This window comes from Aulonocara sp. 'chitande type north' Nkhata Bay, linkage group LG3 (genome assembly GCF_057382095.1).
Source record: "Aulonocara sp. 'chitande type north' Nkhata Bay isolate Kocher_YH1m ecotype deep benthic linkage group LG3, A_spYH_male_GT1.1, whole genome shotgun sequence".
NCBI lineage: Eukaryota > Metazoa > Chordata > Actinopteri > Cichliformes > Cichlidae > Aulonocara > Aulonocara sp. 'chitande type north' Nkhata Bay.
Window position 1 is genome coordinate 59978047 of NC_141346.1, and position 20075 is coordinate 59998121.

The following is a 20075-nucleotide window of genomic DNA, read 5'->3' on the forward strand; positions in this document are numbered from 1 at the left end:
CTACTGCATCAGGATGATCCATTCTTTCCCTGCCATGTATTCTGGAGATTTCTTTATGTTCTAAGATCACTGCATCGTTGGACAAACAAGTTATGCGATATATTTTACATTTTGGTGCATACCAAACGTTTGGAATTTGGGTGCTTTGCCAGCATGCGTTGTCCAGCGCCCGCTTGACCATTGGTCCCAGATCTCTTGGCCCATGACCCTCGTGGACCGCCAATGTAATGTGAGGGGCTGAATCCTCTCCCACATTGTACCAAGGCAGTTGTTCATCAGTAAATTTCACAGCCGCGGCCACACCTTCTGGTCCAACATAAATGTTATGTGTTTGCACATTCCACGTCTGTCCCTCAAGATCAGACTGGAACTGTTCCCGATAGATATCGTTATCTTCCCTATCATAAAAGAGTGTAACGTGGAAAGGATCTCGCGGTGGGGAATAGACGGCCAGGCTCATTATCCAGGGTTTCCACAGCTGATAATGTCTCAGAATGCCTTCTTCCACTAGCCTCCCCCAGTAGATTTCGGCAGTGGGTTGTTCAGAGTTCTGGACTAAATATTGAGTCTTTGAAGGTGATCCCAGTTTCACAAGCAGGTCCCTGCCCATGAGATTTTCCAGGCACCTGTCAGGACACCACATATTGGTGCTTCAAAGTCTGTTTTCCCAGCTGTGTCAATGCTGGATCATCATCATTGACAGCATAGGTTCTGCCGTCCCCACGCTGTTCAGTTTCTCCGGGCTCCATCAGTATTGCTCCCCCTCCCAGCCCCAGTCGGCTACTGGGTACTGGGGGGCTGGTGCTGCATTCGGGTTTGGAGCCTGATGTGCTCCCCTGTAAGCAACTCTTTGTCTTGGGCCTCCTCGTGCCTGGGGTTGATAGCCTCGCCTCTGATAATTTCGCTGCGATTCAGGGCATTCTCGGGACCAGTGTCCTTCTGCTCCACAGCTGTAACAGCCAGTCCAAGACACATTATTAGGATTCCCTGGATTCCGAGCCCTTTGTCCTCCCCTCACGGATCCACCACGCCCTCTCTGCGGTCCACCGGTCCCCCAATTCCCTACGGGTTGACGCTGCCTTGGTGCATTGGCGGGCCAACGGTCATCAGGGTAGAGACCCGGATCCTGATCTGGCCAGTCAGGCACAGGATCGGGCTGAGGCCTTGCCACCATTATTTTCCTTGCGCTCTCTTTATCCTCTTTCTTTCTGTCTCCTGCTTTGTTTTTTGCTTCTGCCAGCTGCAACTTGACCAGCCACGCCTGGGCTTCCTCCAACTCTTTCTTTTGTTTGTTTGCCAAATCCTGTTCCTGCTGAAGTCTGTGGGTCATATGTCTGTCCCACTGCACCGAGTCTGCAACGGCAAAATCTGGGTTCTTTTCCAAGTCAACTGCAACCTGATTGGGCAGCCCTGCCAGCACTGCCGAACGAAACCACGCTCTACTTTCACCCTCCTTCCCCGGATGTATTCCTGTTTCTAACAACCATTGTTCCTTTGCTTTAGCTAAACACTCTCTGGGTTTCTTTTTGGGATCCCAAATAATTTTTGGAATGGCTCCAAAGTTAAGAGTTGGGTCCTTCTCCCGAACTGCATCTGCTAAGTCACTCTGCACCTCATGATATTTCAGGTCATTTGCATATCTGGTTGTTTGAGCTATCTGCTCTACATCTGCTAACCCACCACCCAGCATACAACGTCCGGCCAAAGCGCGAAAGTCGCCCAGCGCTAATTCTTCTCCTTCCCAATGTTCTCCCTTGGTTATTGGTGGAAGTTGTTTAACCAATGCTTCCAAATCTCTCACCTTATAGGCGCGATAAACTGGTTCGTTCTCTGGACCTGCTATTAGAGGCAGACTTAAACCAGGGTCAGGAGCTCCTTGTTCAAAACTCACTCTTCTACTCTTCCTCAACTTTCCTTTCCCCTTTGAGCTCTTAAATATGGGCCGTCTCTGTGCTTGGTCTCTCTTCACACTTCTTTTCCTCAAAATTAGGCTTGTACTTGGTTGAGGTTCAGCTCCTCCATCTTCGTCCTCCTCATCGTCTTCTTCTTCTGATGACGTCGCACGGTCTTCATTCTCCTCTTCTGGCCCTCCCTGCATTATTCTCTGCTTTATAACCTCCAATGCCGTTAATGCCTCTATGGACGCACGTAGGGCCTCATGCATTTGTCCGTACACTTCTCCTTCAGTTTTTAACACCAAGCTCAGCGGTATTTTAACACCCAGCCCTTTCTGTTGGGATGTAATAAGTTTACTTACCTCAACCTCCATCGCTTGGCACTCTTTCTCTGCTGATTTTAATACTCCAGGGGAAGCCAAACGAATAGCTTTCTTAAGCTGTTCAAGCTGATCCTTCAGAGGTTTGCATCCCCTTTTCCCACTAGGTGTCGCACCCGAGCTGTCAGCCATTCTCTGAAACACAGACTTACCTCTTCCAATGGCGTTGGTCGACTCCACCTTCTTGGTCTAGGTCACCCAGACACGCTTAACTTTCGGTTTCAGTCTTCGTCTCGCTGTTCTCGCAACCACTGGCTCCTCTTCCCCTGCTCGGTGATACACAAAGTTTAACCCAGCACTTTAGACGCTGTCCTCGCGTTCTCAAGCGTTGACACTCAATCAAAATTATTCGCCCTCAAAGTGTTAATATATGACACCAGCAACCCTTATGCGCAACGCGCTCACCTCCGTATACTTACCTCTCCAATAGTTCCTCGGATTAGTGTTTTTTCATTTATTTTAAACCCATTAACGGCGCTACGCGTCCCTTATATACTTTACAGCAACACACCCTCAAGGGTCCCTCAACTTGTCCCGTACTAATAAGTCTAAAACCAAGAAATCACCTTTATGACATTATGTCAAAGCTTTCTCCATGTTGCACAGCCTGCCACAGGTTTAACAAAAAAATCGCTGCCCGAGAAGGCTCCCACATATCAAGGTGGTCGTTTTCACAAACTTCCAGCAGACCCTCAAATAAACAAAAACAACGACCCAGGCAGGCTTCCAGTTCAGCCTCCTCAATTTCTATGCACACTGAAAACTCATGGGGAGATTCTTCTGTCTCCCCGTGTCCTACACAATTCACCTCCAAATGATCCCCTACAATTGAAATTTCAGTGTGGAATGACGCAGAGATTAACATTTCCTTATTTATTCACTATATGTAACCTGAATTTTCTCTCTCTTATCAAATAACAAAGGTTATCTTTACCATTTGTTATTGAACTACTAATTAAGTTGCTTTTTATTGTGTCAGTGATAAACTGCCCCTAAAAAGTCCACTTTATTGCGTGCTCATTGAGTTACTCCTATCAAAGCTATTTAACAAGTTCAATTTACACATACTCATTAATTTGTCACGCTTATTAGTGGCTCATGGTTGCTTAAAGCCTATGCCCGACTTGACCACAGAGTTAGAGCATCATTCAATCCTCTCAGGATGACCACTCCACTTACTCTGCATCCAGTCAGCTCATGAATTAACAACCCTTGCAGACTGTAACCCTTTTATTTTTTGTTTATGCCTTCAAATCCACCTTAAATCTTCTTTACCTAAACGTTGGTTTTAAACACAAACAATTCTTATATTCTATTTTGAAACGCTGTCACCATTCATATATTTACAATGTTGTTATTTACTAAGCCAGCATTTTAATTGCAGACATTTATCCACATTTGCAAACAATAGTTACAGAGCTGAATGACACACAAAACCGAAAGCATAGTCCTCTCATGCGCTCTGCATCAGCTGCCTCATTTGCATGCACACACACTCTTCATCTAAGAATAGCAGCAGGCAGTCAGTGCATTGCTGACTCGACCCACAGAAATCTTTTTATTACAGAGACGTCTTATATTTACAACTGCACAGATTTTATGCCTTTTAACACCTACCGAATTTCGAAAAATTTAAGTTAACGGTCTAACCGATAAAAGTCCAACTTTTTTGTAATCAATTAACCAGTATCTGTCCAACAGTTTCTGGCCTCATCTCTAAAGTCCCTAACTCAATTTAAAAGTGTCCAACACCCAAGGTCCAACCTTTGCTGCCCAAAAAAGCGCAGATTACCGTTCCAAACGGTAAAGTGGTCCAACCACTAGCTATTTTGGAGGTTCCCAAGTTCTCCCCGGTTGCCGACCGTACTAACCCTATTCGCCGATAGGTCAGGGCCAAGCGTCCTCGGCCAGGAGGGAGCATTACCTCCGAGAACTGCGCTTCCTACCAGTCCAACTGGCGTTCTTGAGTAATTTATAATACTTTGGAACAACAGTAAAACACCCAACAAAGTGTAAGACTGAAGCAGGTCCAACCTTATAACCAAAAAATAACCAAATTCCCTAACCTACTAAAATCATTTCCAGCAGTCCAACTGCTTCCCGCGGTCCAACCGCATTAAATCCTTTCCAGCAGTCCAACTGCTTTAAATCCTCAGTACTGTCATGAGATTCTCATCAAAATCAAAACAGACATCCACCAGTAACTTCAGTGAGTAGACTTAAATTTTATCATTTCCAATTTGGCACACTTTGGAAATAATTCAACAGGTAGTGCCTTACCTTTTGGATAAGCCGGCTTATGCCCACTCACTTAGACCACTGGAATTCATGTCTGCCCGTCAGACCACCCAAGACCCCGGATTTCTCCGTCCAAACCTCCAACTCTCCCTCCTCAATAACCGGACGAAGCCCCCAAATGTTAAGATTCAGTATTGAGGAAGGGTACAAGAGGTGATCGAAGAATAACCACACCAATCCGGCCGGGTGAAGTCAAACGATGATTTTAATGAATACACGCGTGGGAAGACAACTCTGTACGCAGACAGGAAGTAGTCTTCGACTTAATCAAAGCATGAACAGATATTTTATAGCATCAGGGTTTGTTTACTGACGCCCCTTCATGCGTCACAGATACATTTTATACATAGATCAGATCAACATCATCATGACTTTTCACCTAGAAAATCATCTTCTATTTTCATGGCTAGCCCTTCCTGTCTACCTTTCAGTTCTTGTCTTGTTCCTCTTTCTTGCCGAGACACCAAGAAACGGTTCCTCTTTTACCAAGACAATTTTGCAGTTACAGCCAAACATAACTAACCTCTCCTCTAAATAAATCTAATTTAAAGTGTGTGTGTGTGTGTGTTGACCTCACATGCTCTTTGTGTCACCTCTTCACCTACTGTCTGTGTCTCGTCCTCAAATGCTCTTTCTCAATTCACCTGTTGCACTTCTGACCTTTTACCAGACCAGAAGCTCACTGAGACTATGTGTATGTCTTCTACTAAATAAATGTTTTAATCAAGAACCTCTACTAAAACCTTAATATAAAATGATCTGATATATAAGTGTTTTGTAAGCATGTATTGCAATTCCTTCTATGGCTCCAAGTCACTTGCACAATAGATTGTCCGAACATCGCGCCGAACAAAGCTTCCGACCCCCAATTAATTGACCGAGCTCCAACTCTTTAATAAGCACAGATATGCATTGTGTATAAAATAGTCATAGCTGCTTAAGGCCTTCTTAAAGCTATCTATTACATTGTTAAAGCCTCGTCTTAGCCTGCGGCTCAAAATAACTTCCTGCTTCTTTCTGCATACAACTTCCTGTCAGCCTGCAACTCAGTCTTTCTGAAAGAGACACTGTTTAAACCTTGGAATGCAATATCCATGCTGCAGATTATATTATTAATGCAATGACAATTATTTAACAATAGCAGTAAAATAATTTCCCTCCTCGACAGCTCCTAACGGCAGCTATCACAGCCACACAGGCAGACTGTGTCTCACTGTTGCATTCAGGGACATTTGTTTTCCTGTAAAAAGCTGAACTCTAATCTAAGAGGACTGTTACTGACAGGAAACAGCTGCATTATCTGCAGTCTGTGTGATCACAGCTGCTTCAATCACTTTATCAGAGAATTGATCATTGAATAGAACATGTTTGTGTCTGCAGAGGTCAGAGGTCACAGTCTGCAGGATCCAGCTGTCCGTCGGTGAGGAGTGACTGGTCCAAAGATTACCCTCCAGACTTCAGTGCTGAACCAACGAGGTCAGAGAACTGTGATGACTCCTTTACATGTTTGTGTTTTCCTGGATAAATATGACCAAAGATTCATTAAAAAGATAAAAATCTTAGACTTTGTCCTGTAGCGCTGTGTGACAGGCAGGATTGGACCCAAACACAACAGGATGAAGTCAAAGAGGCAGCTTTATTTCAGCTGTGAACATGCAAACAGCAGAAATAAGGAAACACAACTGTAGGTTAGGTTAGGTAAGGAAAACACGTCTCTGCCTAGTCTTGAAAATCTAATCTTATCATCCATTGTTCTTCTAGGGCCTCTTCTTCTTGTGGCCTCAGCTAACTGCTAATATTTAAATGGCTAACATTAACATGTGTGCCAGCCAGGTTAACATTTATGATGAACTATGATTAATTAACTGATGTTGAAACTGGAGCTTTACTGACCTCTGAAATTCCTCCTAAAGTGTTATTCAGTGTTGTGACAGTCAGCTGCTTCAGCTGCTGCTGGGATGGGCTGTGGCAAAGAGAACAGAGAAAATCCAAATCAGAGTTTTTCTCTGAATTAAAAGCAAGGAAACAACAATATATTCTACATGGTGAAACTGATGGTTTCTGGTGTTTGGGTCTGTTTTTCTGTATTCATGCAGATAAAGTGTAAACTCAGATGAATTATAGCATCAAATGTTAAAGGAAAATATCAGGATGAGTGTCTGTGAGCTGAGAAGGACGTGAAGCGAGCAGTTTATCCCAGAGCTGAAGCTGCTCTGTGTGCAGAGATGAGCTCAGATTCCTGCTGTGATTGATCAACAGTCACAGAAATGTAGACTTGTAGTTATTACTGCAGTATGGTCACAGCAGATACTGATAAACATGTATTATGAGGATGGATGATCAAGTTTCTCACTCTCTCCTTTAAATCTCAGTTTTTTCTTCTTCACAGTTTATCTGTTAATTTATTAATGAATAACACTGAAAGAGTTTCTGTTATATTTCCCCTTGAACATCAGCTTATTAGGGCGGCATTAGGAAATAGCCCCCCTCCAAAGAATGAATAAATGAATGATGATAATAATAAAATGATTCAAAAGCAGAGCTCAGAGTGGTAGAATGGTCAAACATGGATCCACGGGTGGTTCAACTGCATTTGGTGACGTGACCAAAGCAAATCTTTCAAATAATCCCACCATCAACGGGATGTTGTCTCCTTTACTACGGTTACTTTACTTGGTCACCGTGTGAATTTCTTTGAAATGAACCAAATTCTTTTATTTGTTGGTTGTTGCATATTTAACCTCTACAGTCAGGAAAGGAGGAGATGAGGCCTCAACAATGTTGGGTTGTAGCTGTGCTTCAGGTTAGAGTGAGTGTCCATGGAATAAATGTAAGTCAGTGAACTGGAAACATGACTGTGTTCAAACTTTGTTTCCTTTTTATAATGAGTCTAATCAAAGGTGGACAGAAGTATCTCCACTGTGACTTTTCTGTGTCACCATCAGAGCTTCTGCACAGTGTGGAGAAAGATCCAGAAGCAGAGCTGGACTGCAGACAGCCAGTCAGAGCAGCTGTGTACAAAGTAAGACTGAACATCTGTCTGCTGATGGACTCATTTCTGAAAACTGGACTTCTTGTGTTGTTCAGACATTGAAGAGTTTTCTTTCTCTTTAGTCTCATTGTTTTTCTTTCTTTCAGCAGATGTTGGTCTGCAGGAGGTTTTAGATGAACATAAGATCAGTCTGAGGAGGAGATGTGAACGTGTGACTGAAGGAAGTGATGAAACAGGAAGTAGAACCCTCCTCAACAGGATCTACACTGAGCTCTACATCACAGAGGGACAGAGTGAAGAGGTTCATACCCAACATGAGGTGAGGCAGCTGGAGACAGCTTCCAAGATGGACGCCCTCCATGACGCTCCAATCAGGTGCCAGGACATCTTTAAAGCCTTACCTGACCAACAGAGACCCATCAGAGTGGTTCTGACCAACGGCGTGGCTGGTGTTGGAAAAACCTTCTCAGTGCAGAAGTTCACTCTGGACTGGGCAGAGGGCTTGGAGAACCAACATGTCAGTGTGGTGGTTCTGCTTTCATTCAGGGAGCTGAACCTGATCAGAGATGAGCAGTACAGTCTTCTGGAGCTGCTCCATGTTTTCCATCCAACATTACAGAAGGTCACAGCAGAGAAGCTGGCTGTCTCTCAGCTTTTGTTCATCTTTGACGGCCTGGATGAAAGCAGACTTTCATTGGATTTCACCAACAGGAAGCTGCTGTCTGATGTCACACAGAAGTCATCAGTCAGCCAGCTGCTGACAAACCTCATCCAGGGGAAGCTGCTTCCCTCGGCTCTCGTCTGGATAACTTCCCGACCTGCAGCAGCCAATCAGATCCCTCCTACATGTGTTGACAGGCTAACAGAAGTACGAGGCTTCACTGACGCCCAGAAGGAGGAGTACTTCAGGAGGAGATTCAGTGATGAAGAGCTGTCCAGCAGAATCATCTCCCACATGAAGACATCCAGGAGCCTCCACATCATGTGTAGTATCCCAGTCTTCTGCTGGATCACTGCTACAGTTCTGGAGCACATGTTGACTACAGAGCAGAGAGGAGAGCTGCCCAAGACCCTGACTGACATGTACTCACACTTCCTGCTGGTTCAGACAAAGAGGAAGAAGAACAAGTACCATGAGGGACGTGAGACGAGTCCACAGGAGCTGACGAAGGCTGACAGGGAAGTTCTTCTGAAGCTGGGGAGGCTGGCGTTTGAACATCTGGAGAAAGGAAACATCATGTTCTACCAAGAAGACCTGGAGCAGTGTGGTCTGGATGTGACAGAGGCCTCGGTGTACTCAGGAGTTTGTACAGAGATCTTCAAAAGAGAGTGTGTGATCTTCCAGAAACCAGTCTACTGCTTTGTTCATCTGAGCATTCAGGAGTTTCTGGCTGCTGTCTACAAGTTCCACTGTCACATCAACAGGAAGACAAAGGTGCTGAAGATGTTTCTAAAATCAGAATCTTTCACCAGTCTTTTTGATAACAAACATCTCCAATCACTTGATGTATTTCTGAGGAGAGCCATGTATAAATCCCTCCAGAGTAAAAATGGCCACCTGGACCTTTTTGTTCGCTTCCTTCATGGCCTCTGTCTGGAGTCCAACCAGAGACTCTTAGTAGGTCTGCTGGGTCAGACAGAGATCAGTCCAGGAACCATCCAGAGTGTCATCAACAACCTGAAGAAGATGAACAGTGATAAAATCTCTCCTGACAGAAGCATCAACATCTTCCACTGTCTGATGGAGATGAACGACCTCTCAGTACATCAGGAGATCCAAGAGTTCCTGAAGTCAGAGAACAGATCAGAGAAGAAACTCTCTGAGATCCAGTGCTCAGCTCTGTCCTTCTTGCTGCAGATGTCAGAGGAGGTTCTGGATCAGTTTGACCTGCAGAAGTACAACACATCAGAGCAGGGACGACAGAGACTGATTCCAGCTGTGAGGAACTGCAGAAAGGCTGGGTGAGTCCAGATGTGATCATTAACATCATTGATCAGTGTAGGTTAGTAGTTTAATGTTGAAAATAAAATCAGATTGTAACCACAAAGTGTTTGTGTCCGTACGCTGCAACCTTCCACACCATTCCTTTATTGTACAGACTCAGCAGCAGCTCCATGGATCCCAAATCCAAGAGTGGAGAACAGATTTGAAGTGTGTCACATCCATGCAGTCACAGCTGTTTCCACCATGTTTCCACTGATATTAATCCTGTTCAATGACACGTTTCATATCAGTGAATATGTTCTTTAGGACGTCCACTGACATGTTTAAGTGTCCTGCTGGAAATCACTCAAATCATCTAACTTCACCCTCTGTCCTCTCTCTCTCTCCATCCTCCTCACTGCTTCTTTCACTGATAATCACACAAACATCGTATTCAGCTACAAAATAACACAATGACATCATCTGATGATCATTATTATAAGAGCAGGATCCATATTTGATATCAGAGTAACACACTGCTTGGTTATGTGCAGTCATCATCAGTGACTGTGGGTCAAACAGAAGCTCTCTGATTGGTTGCTGACCTTGGTCACCTGTCCACTCTCACCTGTTTGTGTTTGCTCTCTCTTTGCTGTCTCCATCCTCTCTCTCCTTTCTCTCCCTCTCTGTCTTTGTACGTCACTCAGGTCCAATGGAAACAGTGACATTTACAAACCAATCAAAGACAAACTGATCCATGTCAGGTTATAACAATATTCAAAGTGAATACAGGCTGCTGCTGGACACAGACAGGTAACATCATTGTGACTTGCTGTCACCTGGATCTGGACTCATAAACACTGAAGCCCTGAACAGGAATACAAATCATTTTCTGCCAACTAGCGACACAGCAGCAGATAATGGCTCAGAAAGCTAAAATGAGCCAATCATTTCTGTGTTTAGTTCCCCTGAAATCAGATCTGATATCAGCAGCTCTGAGTTCATTCATCATTATTGTCCAGTGATGAGATTTCTGCTCCGTTTGGTAACAGTCAGCAGGTTTTTCCTGCGTGTGGACGTGAACAGTCGTACCTGACAGCAGGTAGCAAACAGAGATCATCTTTCCAGCTGGAACTCTTCACTGAGCTGAACTCATTCAAAATGTTCTGGAGTCAAAACAGGAAACAGTCCAAATGTGTGTCTTCACTCTGACTCTGGATCAGATCTCAGTGACAGACTGTGGACATTATGGAAGCCTAAATGTGACACCATCTTCCTCCTTCATCTGCAGATTAAAGCCAAACAAAGATTCTCATTAAAAGTCTGCAGGTCTGAGAGAGACTCAATCGTTGTGTCATGTCAAACACAGTAAGAGGAGCTGAAGCACAGATGTGAAGAGCAGATTCATCAGATTATGACCTCACTCTGTTTTGTCTTCATATACATTCAGTCTGTGTTTATAATGCAGATTTTCTGCTTTTATAATAACACATTTTATATTTTCTATCATCACAGACTGACTCGGTGTGGACTCTCAGAGTCTCACTGTGAAGTTGTGGCCTCAGCTCTGAAGTCCAGCCCCTCCCATCTGACACAGCTGAACATGAATGAGAACAAGCTGCAGGATTCAGCAGTGAAGCTTCTGTGTGCTGGACTGGAGAGTCCAAACTGTGGACTGAAGACTCTGAGGTGAGTTCACTGACTGCGGCTGTTGTAGTTTTTCTATATTTCAGGTCTTTGATGTTTGAAACTTTCTTTAGTTCCTAAATGTTCAGGATGTGTCTGAAGACAAATGTGAAGAAGTTTGAGTGCTTTCAGAAATGTTGTCTTTCCAAACGACTGAACAACAGTTTTTCCTTTTGGCTCCAAACAGAAGTGACAAACTTGAGCAGGGTTCATTTAAAGGCTGACAGAAGTGGAGTGGTGACGGGGAGATGTTTGACAGGACAGTGTTTCAGCCTCCACAGGTTCATGTTGTGCTCCATCAGTCAGTGAAGATGAAGTCAGTGCTGATGAGGCTGTAGAGTGTGTGAGGGATGTGAATGAGGATGATGAAGATCTGATGATAGCAGATAAAAACAGGCTGCAGAGACTTTGAGCCATACAGGGCACACAGTGTGTGTACAGAACAGCTGAAATCATTATGGAGGCCTCACTGGAATATGGAAGCATCACAGTACAGCTTCAGTGAAGCTTTAAAGTCTCTGATATGAGATGAGAAATGAAGCAGCCAGAGCTTTTTCATGAGTGGAAACCCACTGTGACTGTGAGCTGCTGCTACAGCCTCCAGATTAGCCAGCAGCTCATCCTGCTCAACATTTTCTCACCAACTTTAATGGAAGTGTGATGTTTTCAGCTGGAGTGATGGTCAGGGTGGCCTCCCTCTCCTCTTCTTCTCCTCTTCCTCTTTCATTTGTAAAGCCACTTCTGCTGCTTTCATTCATTTGGAAGTCCTGTAGCTGAGTTTGGGAGAGACTAACAGCCTCGGCAGCAGAGGGGAGAAAGGCTGTAACACCACCACTTTACTCTGTTCTACCTGTCACATCATTTTATCAGGAAACAAATATGCTCATGTTTTTCCTATGTTTGTCTTGAAGATGTAAGAAGATCACATGGTGCTTTTTATTATTGTGTTGGTTTGTTTGCTGTCTCTTGGATGGAGCCCAGCTGTGCGTGGCCCCTGGGCCTGTGGTCAGAGTGTGTGCTGGATAATCCGGCCCAGGATGAGGCCAAACTGACATGGGATGAAATGTCTGTCACATAATTGAGCTTAGTGTAGTTTCATTTCTGCACAATTTAAAAACAACCAAAACTTTGTTCTGTCTTTTCTATGTTATACTGTAGACTTTCTTTGATACTGTGTCCAAAAGGAGCAGCTTTTACTTTGAAGGGGAGGCGTCTCTGTTTCCTCTTCAGGTTGGATGATGGAAGCAAATGAGTGTGTGATGTTCTTTCAGTGTTGCACTTTGTAGACGCTCCCTGAGCACTGGTCTCACAGCCAGCTGCACATAGAGACCAGTGTTGTTAGTCCAGGTCAGAAGATGACTTGTTGGAATGAAAATGAGCTTGTAGTTTGTCTGCTTTAATAATGTGACTGGAAAAAGGTGTTGGACTTCAAATATGTCCATTTCTTTCACACTTCACCTTTAAAAGTGAAGCCTTGTGGTTCCTGGAAGGAAAAACACGACTTTTTCAAGTCTTTGTCCTGTTTTTATGAGAAATGTACGACTTTAATGTGAAACATTCAGAGTTTTTTCTCTTGTTGTGTTTGTTTGAAGCTGCTTCCTGTTGACTTCAGCTGTTTGGAGTTTCCATTTTCTAAACTTCTACATTCTGAACCTTCTTCAGCTTTGAACAGATGATGAAACACTGAATGATTTCAAGCTCACACTTTGTCTAATAAACTTACATCTTTCATTCTTTATACAGATTGATGGACTGTGGTTTGTCAGAGATCAGCTGTGATTATCTGGCAGCAGCACTGAAGTCCAACCCCTCCCATCTGACAGAGCTGGAGCTGAGCTACAACAACAAGCTGCAGGATTCAGGAGTGAAGCATCTGTGTGGTTTCCTGGAGAGTCCAGGATGTGGACTTGAAACTCTGGGGTCAGTCAGCATGTTTTAGTTGTGCTGAGATGAATATGATGTGAAAGTTGTGCTGACACTAAACTGCAGACATCAGGCTGATATTATACTGATCCACACTGAGGATCTTCATGGTAAAGTCTGTTTTCTTCTTCTCTGGTTTAGTCCATTGACTGCAGCAGAACAATGTTCACATTTCAAACAGTGAGACTCAACGTATGGCCCGCGGCCCACACGCGGCCTGCCCACCTTCCCTGATTCAGAGAGAGGGGACCCTGATTAACTGTGTAGTGTTCTTCCTCACAGTTCTAAGTATCAGACACAACAATGAATAATCCACAGCTGACTGTCTTTAGCAGGTCAAAGGTCACGGCACACAGCAGACAGTGGGAAATATTATAACTCTGATCATTTATCAGCACATATCCATATGTATAAAAACAAAGCTGACACTGTGAGACTTGATCAGAGGTGTGATCATCACAGCAGAGGCCTTTGTGTCAAAGTCACTGAGGATCAAACAGAAACACATGAAGCAGATTTTCCTGTTCTGGCTTTTTATAGCAGATAACCTTCAAAATATTCTGCAGTCCATCAAAAACTGAAGCAAACCATGAATCAACATGTGAACATGAGCTGATGCTGCTGAAGTGAAGCAAAGTTACAGAGGTTTGATTACAGACACAGCTGAGAGTTTGTAATCTGTCATCATTTTAAAAGGTTTACATTTCTTCAGTATTGAACAGCAGAAATGAGGCTTTGTTTTCGGAGGCCGACAGCAGTGAACACAACAGCAGACTGGTGCGTAATAAGCAGTGAATAATGCAGGAAACAGATTTTTGAAGGTAAACTGTTCTTGAAGTACACTGAGAGAGAGAGAGCTGTGCAGGAAGTAAACGTCAAAGTCAGAGAGAATTCATGACGATGTTCATCAAACGTAAAGCGTAGTTTGGATCTTCTTCTGCTGCTGGTTCAGTCAGTTTTGGTTGGAGACAGATGAAACCTGCAGCTTCAGGATCTGTGAGCTGTCCACTTTCAGCCCCGACGGCGTGTCCGTGTACGTGCCGTCGAGTGAACGATCCACGCTCTGTGTTTCCATCTTTGTGTGTTTAGCTGCTCTCATTTACTGTTTTGTCTGTTTGCTTGTTGTTGAAATACTTTTGGGAGCTTTAACCTGAGATTCTGGCAAAATACATTTATATTAAAAATCGATTCAGGATTGAATGAATCAACATCGCTTTATTCAAATTAAAACCATTTAAATAGGAAAATCCATTTTTTTACAGCCGCCTCTAATGCTGGGTAATGTCAGCTGGTCCATGTGCAGCTGGCTGTGAGGCTCAGGGAGCGTCTACAAAGTGCAACACTGAAAGAACATCATCCATAAATATTGAGGAATAACTGGACTCTCATACAGCGAGACTCAAATGCCTTTAAACATCAGCTTATCCTGCTGATCCAAATCCAACACCTAGTTTGTAAAAACATGTTTGTCAATCATTTTGTTTGGTTTCTGAGGAAAATGATTCAATAACTTCCTGCTAATACACAACATTTCATCATATTTCCTCATAACCCTCTTTTGTCTGACCATTTGAATCCCATTTGAATTTGCAACAAAGTAGAGTTGGGCGAGAGAACGATAACGATATGTATTGCGAAATAACTTTTTCTCGATACAAAATTAAACTATTGCGATAGACCTCATCTCTCTTGTCCACTTAAAAAAAAAAAAAAGAACAGCCAATCCAAAATAAGTAGCACAGAGCCGAACCAATCACAGCCGCAGCGTCACTTCACGTGACTTGTTACGTACAGCACAAGTGCTAAGCCGTACATGTGTATTTGTTTGGGAAGCAGCCAGCTGCCGTGCCGCCCGGGTAATGGAAGAAATGAGTGTGCCGAGAGCGTGACCGAAGGTTACCGAAGAGAAAACAGATGATGGTTCCAATGCCGGAGAGATTGTCACACGGAAGAGCCATAGAAGTTCCGTAGTGTGAAGGTATTTCGGCTATTTCAAGTCTGACAAAAAACAGAGTAGCGCGCACTGTAAATTTGTTTCGAAAGCAAGTCTGGAAATACAATAAACTGGTGCATGCTCAATCTCTGACTGAGAGCGCTAATTCGTCATTCGGCTTTTGTCAGACTAAAGTAACTGTTAAAACTGTTTGAAAAGCTAAGCTATACAACAAGGACAGATTGAGAATTTCCTTTTAGTTCTCAGTTTATATGATATTGACAAAAGTTAGTCAATTTTGTCTGTTCTTCTGTAAAACAAACTAAGATTTATTTTTAAAATTAATATTTTGTTTCTAAGTGGAATTGACAATTTAGTCTGTTTTGTTTGTTCTATTTTGAAATTTAAACGCTTTAGCGGCTGCCTTTTGTGTAGTTTGCAATATTTGCCTTTATTTATCTGAAAAAGTCTCATGTTCCTTAAGTACATCTACCCTGTTGAACTTATTTTGGGAAATAAATATGCAAATCAAAACAAACTGCTGATTATTTCACATTTTACTTGTGAGCAACGGCACATTTAAATCTTACAAATATAATTATTTGGCTTATATCGTGATATATATCGTTATCGCCTGAAATGAAAAAAACATATCGTGATATGAAAAAATCTTATATCGCCCAGCTCTACAATAAAGGATCCACAGAGTTTGGTGACAATAATGACAGTAGATGTTTGTGTGAAAGTGCTGGAAGCAAATGAGTGTGTGATGTTCTTTCAGTGTTGCACTTTGTAGACGCTCCCTGAGCACTGGTCTCACAGCCAGCTGCACATAGAGACCAGTGTTGTTAGTCCAGGTCAGAAGATGACTTGTTGGAATGAAAATGAGCTTGTAGTTTGTCTGCTTTAATAATGTGACTGGAAAAAGGTGTTGGACTTCAAATATGTCCATTTCTTTCACACTTCACCTTTAAAAGTGAAGCCTTGTGGTTCCTGGAAGGAAAAACACGACTTTTTCAAGTCTTTGTCCTGTTTTTATGAGAAATGTACGACTTTAATGTGAAACATTCAGAGTTTTTTCTCTTGTTGTGTTTGTTTGAAGCTGCTTCCTGTTGGCTTCAGCTGTTTGGAGTTTCCATTTTCTAAACTTCTACATTCTGAACCTTCTTCAGCTCTGAACAGATGATGAAACACTGAATGATTTCAAGCTCACACTTTGTCTAATAAACTTACATCTTTCATTCTTCATACAGATTGTGGAGCTGTGGTTTGTCAGAGATCAGCTGTGATTATCTGGCAGCAGCACTGAAGTCCAACCCCTCCCATCTGAGACAGCTGCACCTGAGCAGGAACAACAAGCTGCAGGATTCAGGAGTGAAGCATCTGTGTGGTTTCCTGGAGAGTCCAGGATGTGGACTTGAAACTCTGAGGTCAGTCAGCATGTTTTAGTTGTGCTGAGATGAATATGATGTGAAAGTTGTGCTGACACTAAACTGCAGACATCAGGCTGATATTATACTGATCCACACTGAGGATCTTCATGGTAAAGTCTGTTTTCTTCTTCTCTGGTTTAGTCCATTGACTGCAGCAGAACAATGTTCACATTTCAAACAGTGAGACTCAACGTATGGCCCGCGGCCCACACGCGGCCTGCCCACCTTTCCTGATTCAGAGAGAGGGGACCCTGATTAACTGTGTAGTGTTCTTCCTCACAGTTCTAAGTATCAGACACAACAATGAATAATCCACAGCTGACTGTCTTTAGCAGGTCAAAGGTCACGGCACACAGCAGACAGTGGGAAATATTATAACTCTGATCATTTATCAGCACATATCCATATGTATAAAAACAAAGCTGACACTGTGAGACTTGATCAGAGGTGTGATCATCACAGCAGAGGCCTTTGTGTCAAAGTCACTGAGGATCAAACAGAAACACATGAAGCAGATTTTCCTGTTCTGGCTTTTTATAGCAGATAACCTTCAAAATATTCTGCAGTCCATCAAAAACTGAAGCAAACCATGAATCAACATGTGAACATGAGCTGATGCTGCTGAAGTGAAGCAAAGTTACAGAGGTTTGATTACAGACACAGCTGAGAGTTTGTAATCTGTCATCATTTTAAAAGGTTTACATTTCTTCAGTATTGAACAGCAGAAATGAGGCTTTGTTTTCGGAGGCCGACAGCAGTGAACACAACAGCAGACTGGTGCGTAATAAGCAGTGAATAATGCAGGAAACAGATTTTTGAAGGTAAACTGTTCTTGAAGTACACTGAGAGAGAGAGAGCTGTGCAGGAAGTAAAGGTCAAAGTCAGAGAGAATTCATGACGATGTTCATCAAACGTAAAGCGTAGTTTGGATCTTCTTCTGCTGCTGGTTCAGTCAGTTTTGGTTGGAGACAGATGAAACCTGCAGCTTCAGGATCTGTGAGCTGTCCACTTTCAGCCCCGACGGCGTGTCCGTGTACGTGCCGTCGAGTGAACGATCCACGCTCTGTGTTTCCATCTTTGTGTGTTTAGCTGCTCTCATTTACTGTTTTATCTGTTCGGTTGTTGTTGAAATACTTTTGGGAGCTTTAACCTGAGATTCTGGCAAAATACATTTATATTAAAAATCGATTCAGGATTGAATGAATCAACATCGCTTTATTCAAATTAAAACCATTTAAATAGGAAAATCCATTTTTTTACAGCCGCCTCTAATGCTGGGTAATGTCAGCTGGTCCATGTGCAGCTGGCTGTGAGGCTCAGGGAGCGTCTACAAAGTGCAACACTGAAAGAACATCATCCATAAATATTGAGTAATAACTGGACTCTCATACAGCGAGACTCAAATGCCTTTAAACATCAGCTTATCCTGCTGATCCATGTCCAACACTGAGTTTGTAAAAACATGTTTGTCAATCATTTTGTTTGGTTTCTGAGGAAAATGATTCAATAACTTGCTGCTAATACACAACATTTCATCATATTTCCTCATAACCCTCTTTTGTCTGACCATTTGATCCCATTTGAATTTGCAATAAAGGATCCACAGAGTTTGGTGACAATAATGACAGTAGATGTTTGTGTGAAAGTGCTGGAAGTAAATGAGTGTGTGATGTTCTTTCAGTGTTGCACTTTGTAGACGCTCCCTGAGCACTGGTCTCACAGCCAGCTGCACATAGAGACCAGTGTTGTTAGTCCAGGTCAGAAGATGACTTGTTGGAATGAAAATGAGCTTGTAGTTTGTCTGCTTTAATAATGTGACTGGAAAAAGGTGTTGGACTTCAAATATGTCCATTTCTTTCACACTTCACCTTTAAAAGTGAAGCCTTGTGGTTCCTGGAAGGAAAAACACGACTTTTTCAAGTCTTTGTCCTGTTTTTATGAGAAATGTACGACTTTAATGTGAAACGTTCAGAGTTTTTTCTCTTGTTGTGTTTGTTTGAAGCTGCTTCCTGTTGGCTTCAGCTGTTTGGAGTTTCCATTTTCTAAACTTCTACATTCTGAACCTTCTTCAGCTCTGAACAGATGATGAAACACTGAATGATTTCAAGCTCACACTTTGTCTAATAAACTTACATCTTTCATTCTTTATACAGATTGATGTGGTGTGGTTTGTCAAAGATCAGCTGTGATTATCTGGCAGCAGCACTGAAGTCCAACCCCTCCCATCTGAGAGAGCTGGAGCTGTACGGAAACAACCTGAAGGATCCAGATGTGAAGCAGCTGTCTGATCTTCAGCAGAGTCCAGACTACAGACTGGAGACTCTGGGGTCAGTAGAGTGATGGAGTGAGTGGGTGGTGCTGTCAGCAGTATTGTACTAAACACAGTCAGTATGAAACAAAGATCCAGTGTTTCCTGTAAAGCTGCAGCTTCTCAGTGAAGCTGTGAGAGGAGAATGGTGACAGGCTTCAGGATTGGACACAAACACTTCCTGTTTCTGCCTTTATGGTCACCATAGTAACAACTGACACGCTCTGATCAAACACTGTCAACAGCCAATCAGCTCTCTGAACAAAGCAGCACGCAGACCAATGACTGCATTCATTTCCAAGTTTAAAGCAGTGAAGAACACAGTCTGTAGGTGAGGAAGAATTTAGTGAGAGCAGATGTTTGGATGGAATTCCTCCAGTTAACAGCTGGAACCGTCCATCTGGATTGTTGGGCTTGTTGTTGGGGTTCCTACAGAGCTCAGAGTGGACACACCAAGGTTCTTCTAATGAATGAAAGTCCAAACTCAAACTAGGAGGGAAAAACATTTTCATCAACTTCAATAAAAATCCAAAGATTAGAAAAAGTGAAGCAACAATGAGTCCTAGTACAGTCCCAGCACTGAAGTCCCTGCTGCTCTTGATACTGGATGTGCTGCATCACTGACTGACAGCTGATGAAGAGTCTCTGGAAACACTCGTTTATCTCCTCTGCTCTTCCTTCTTCTCTCTGCAGGTGGAGCTGATGATGGTAAACAGGACGGTGTGTGTGCTGAGAGAGGAGGAGCTGTGTCCTGATGATCCAGAGAGGTTGAAGCAGCAGCAGCTTGTGTGTAGAGACGCTCTGACTGGGCCATGTTACTGGGAGGTGGAGAGGAGAGCTTCATCCAGCAGTGACTGACAGAGGAATGAGAAGAAGTGCAGATGACTGTCAGTGCTGCAGAGTGAACTGCTCTGAGAACAGCTCCACTGTCAGACACAATGTAGAGTCCAGCATCATCCCTGTGTGTCCCTCTGGATCTGACAGAGGATCATCAGTGTATCTGGACTGCTCTGCTGCTGCTCTGTCCTTCTACAGTCTCTGCACAGTCTCTGTCTGACTCTGGCTTCAGACCCTCCTGGATCAAACTCACCTGGAAAGACTTTCAAACATCACTCAATAGATTTGAATACAGAATATATTTGATATATACTGTAGATGTACTGTAGAGTTGCAGTTTGTCACTTGTAAATACAGTCTGTGAGCAGCTGTGAGCTGAAAGATCTTTCTAGAAACAGGAAACGTTTTCACTCTTCTGTTGCTTTTTCATATATTTCCACAACATTAATATTGATCCCACCTGTCT

At 43.1% G+C, this 20075-nt stretch overlaps 3 protein-coding genes across 3 annotated transcripts in view; 2 read left to right on the forward strand and 1 right to left on the reverse strand.

Annotated features, from left to right (window-relative positions):
* LOC147336381 (uncharacterized) lies at positions 1 to 2714 on the reverse strand. Its single transcript, XM_086287056.1, has one exon. It carries the CDS (start codon positions 2405 to 2407, stop codon positions 749 to 751), a length of 1659 nt encoding a protein of 552 aa, XP_086143182.1. The 5' UTR covers positions 2408 to 2714; the 3' UTR covers positions 1 to 748.
* The window catches only part of LOC147336380 (uncharacterized), a 67026-nt gene that overhangs the window by 6555 nt on the left and 40396 nt on the right, over positions 1 to 20075 (forward strand). The gene's annotated exons all lie outside the window — the stretch shown is intronic.
* Positions 2436 to 20075, forward strand: part of LOC147336382 (protein NLRC3-like) — a 26547-nt gene continuing 8907 nt past the window's right edge. Inside the window, exons 1-5 of the mRNA XM_086286184.1 lie at positions 2436 to 2440; positions 5954 to 6049; positions 7519 to 7595; positions 7712 to 9527; positions 11005 to 11178. Of these exons, the coding sequence (XP_086142310.1) occupies positions 2436 to 2440; positions 5954 to 6049; positions 7519 to 7595; positions 7712 to 9527; positions 11005 to 11178 (2168 nt within the window). The remainder of the gene's footprint in view (positions 2441 to 5953; positions 6050 to 7518; positions 7596 to 7711; positions 9528 to 11004; positions 11179 to 20075) is intronic.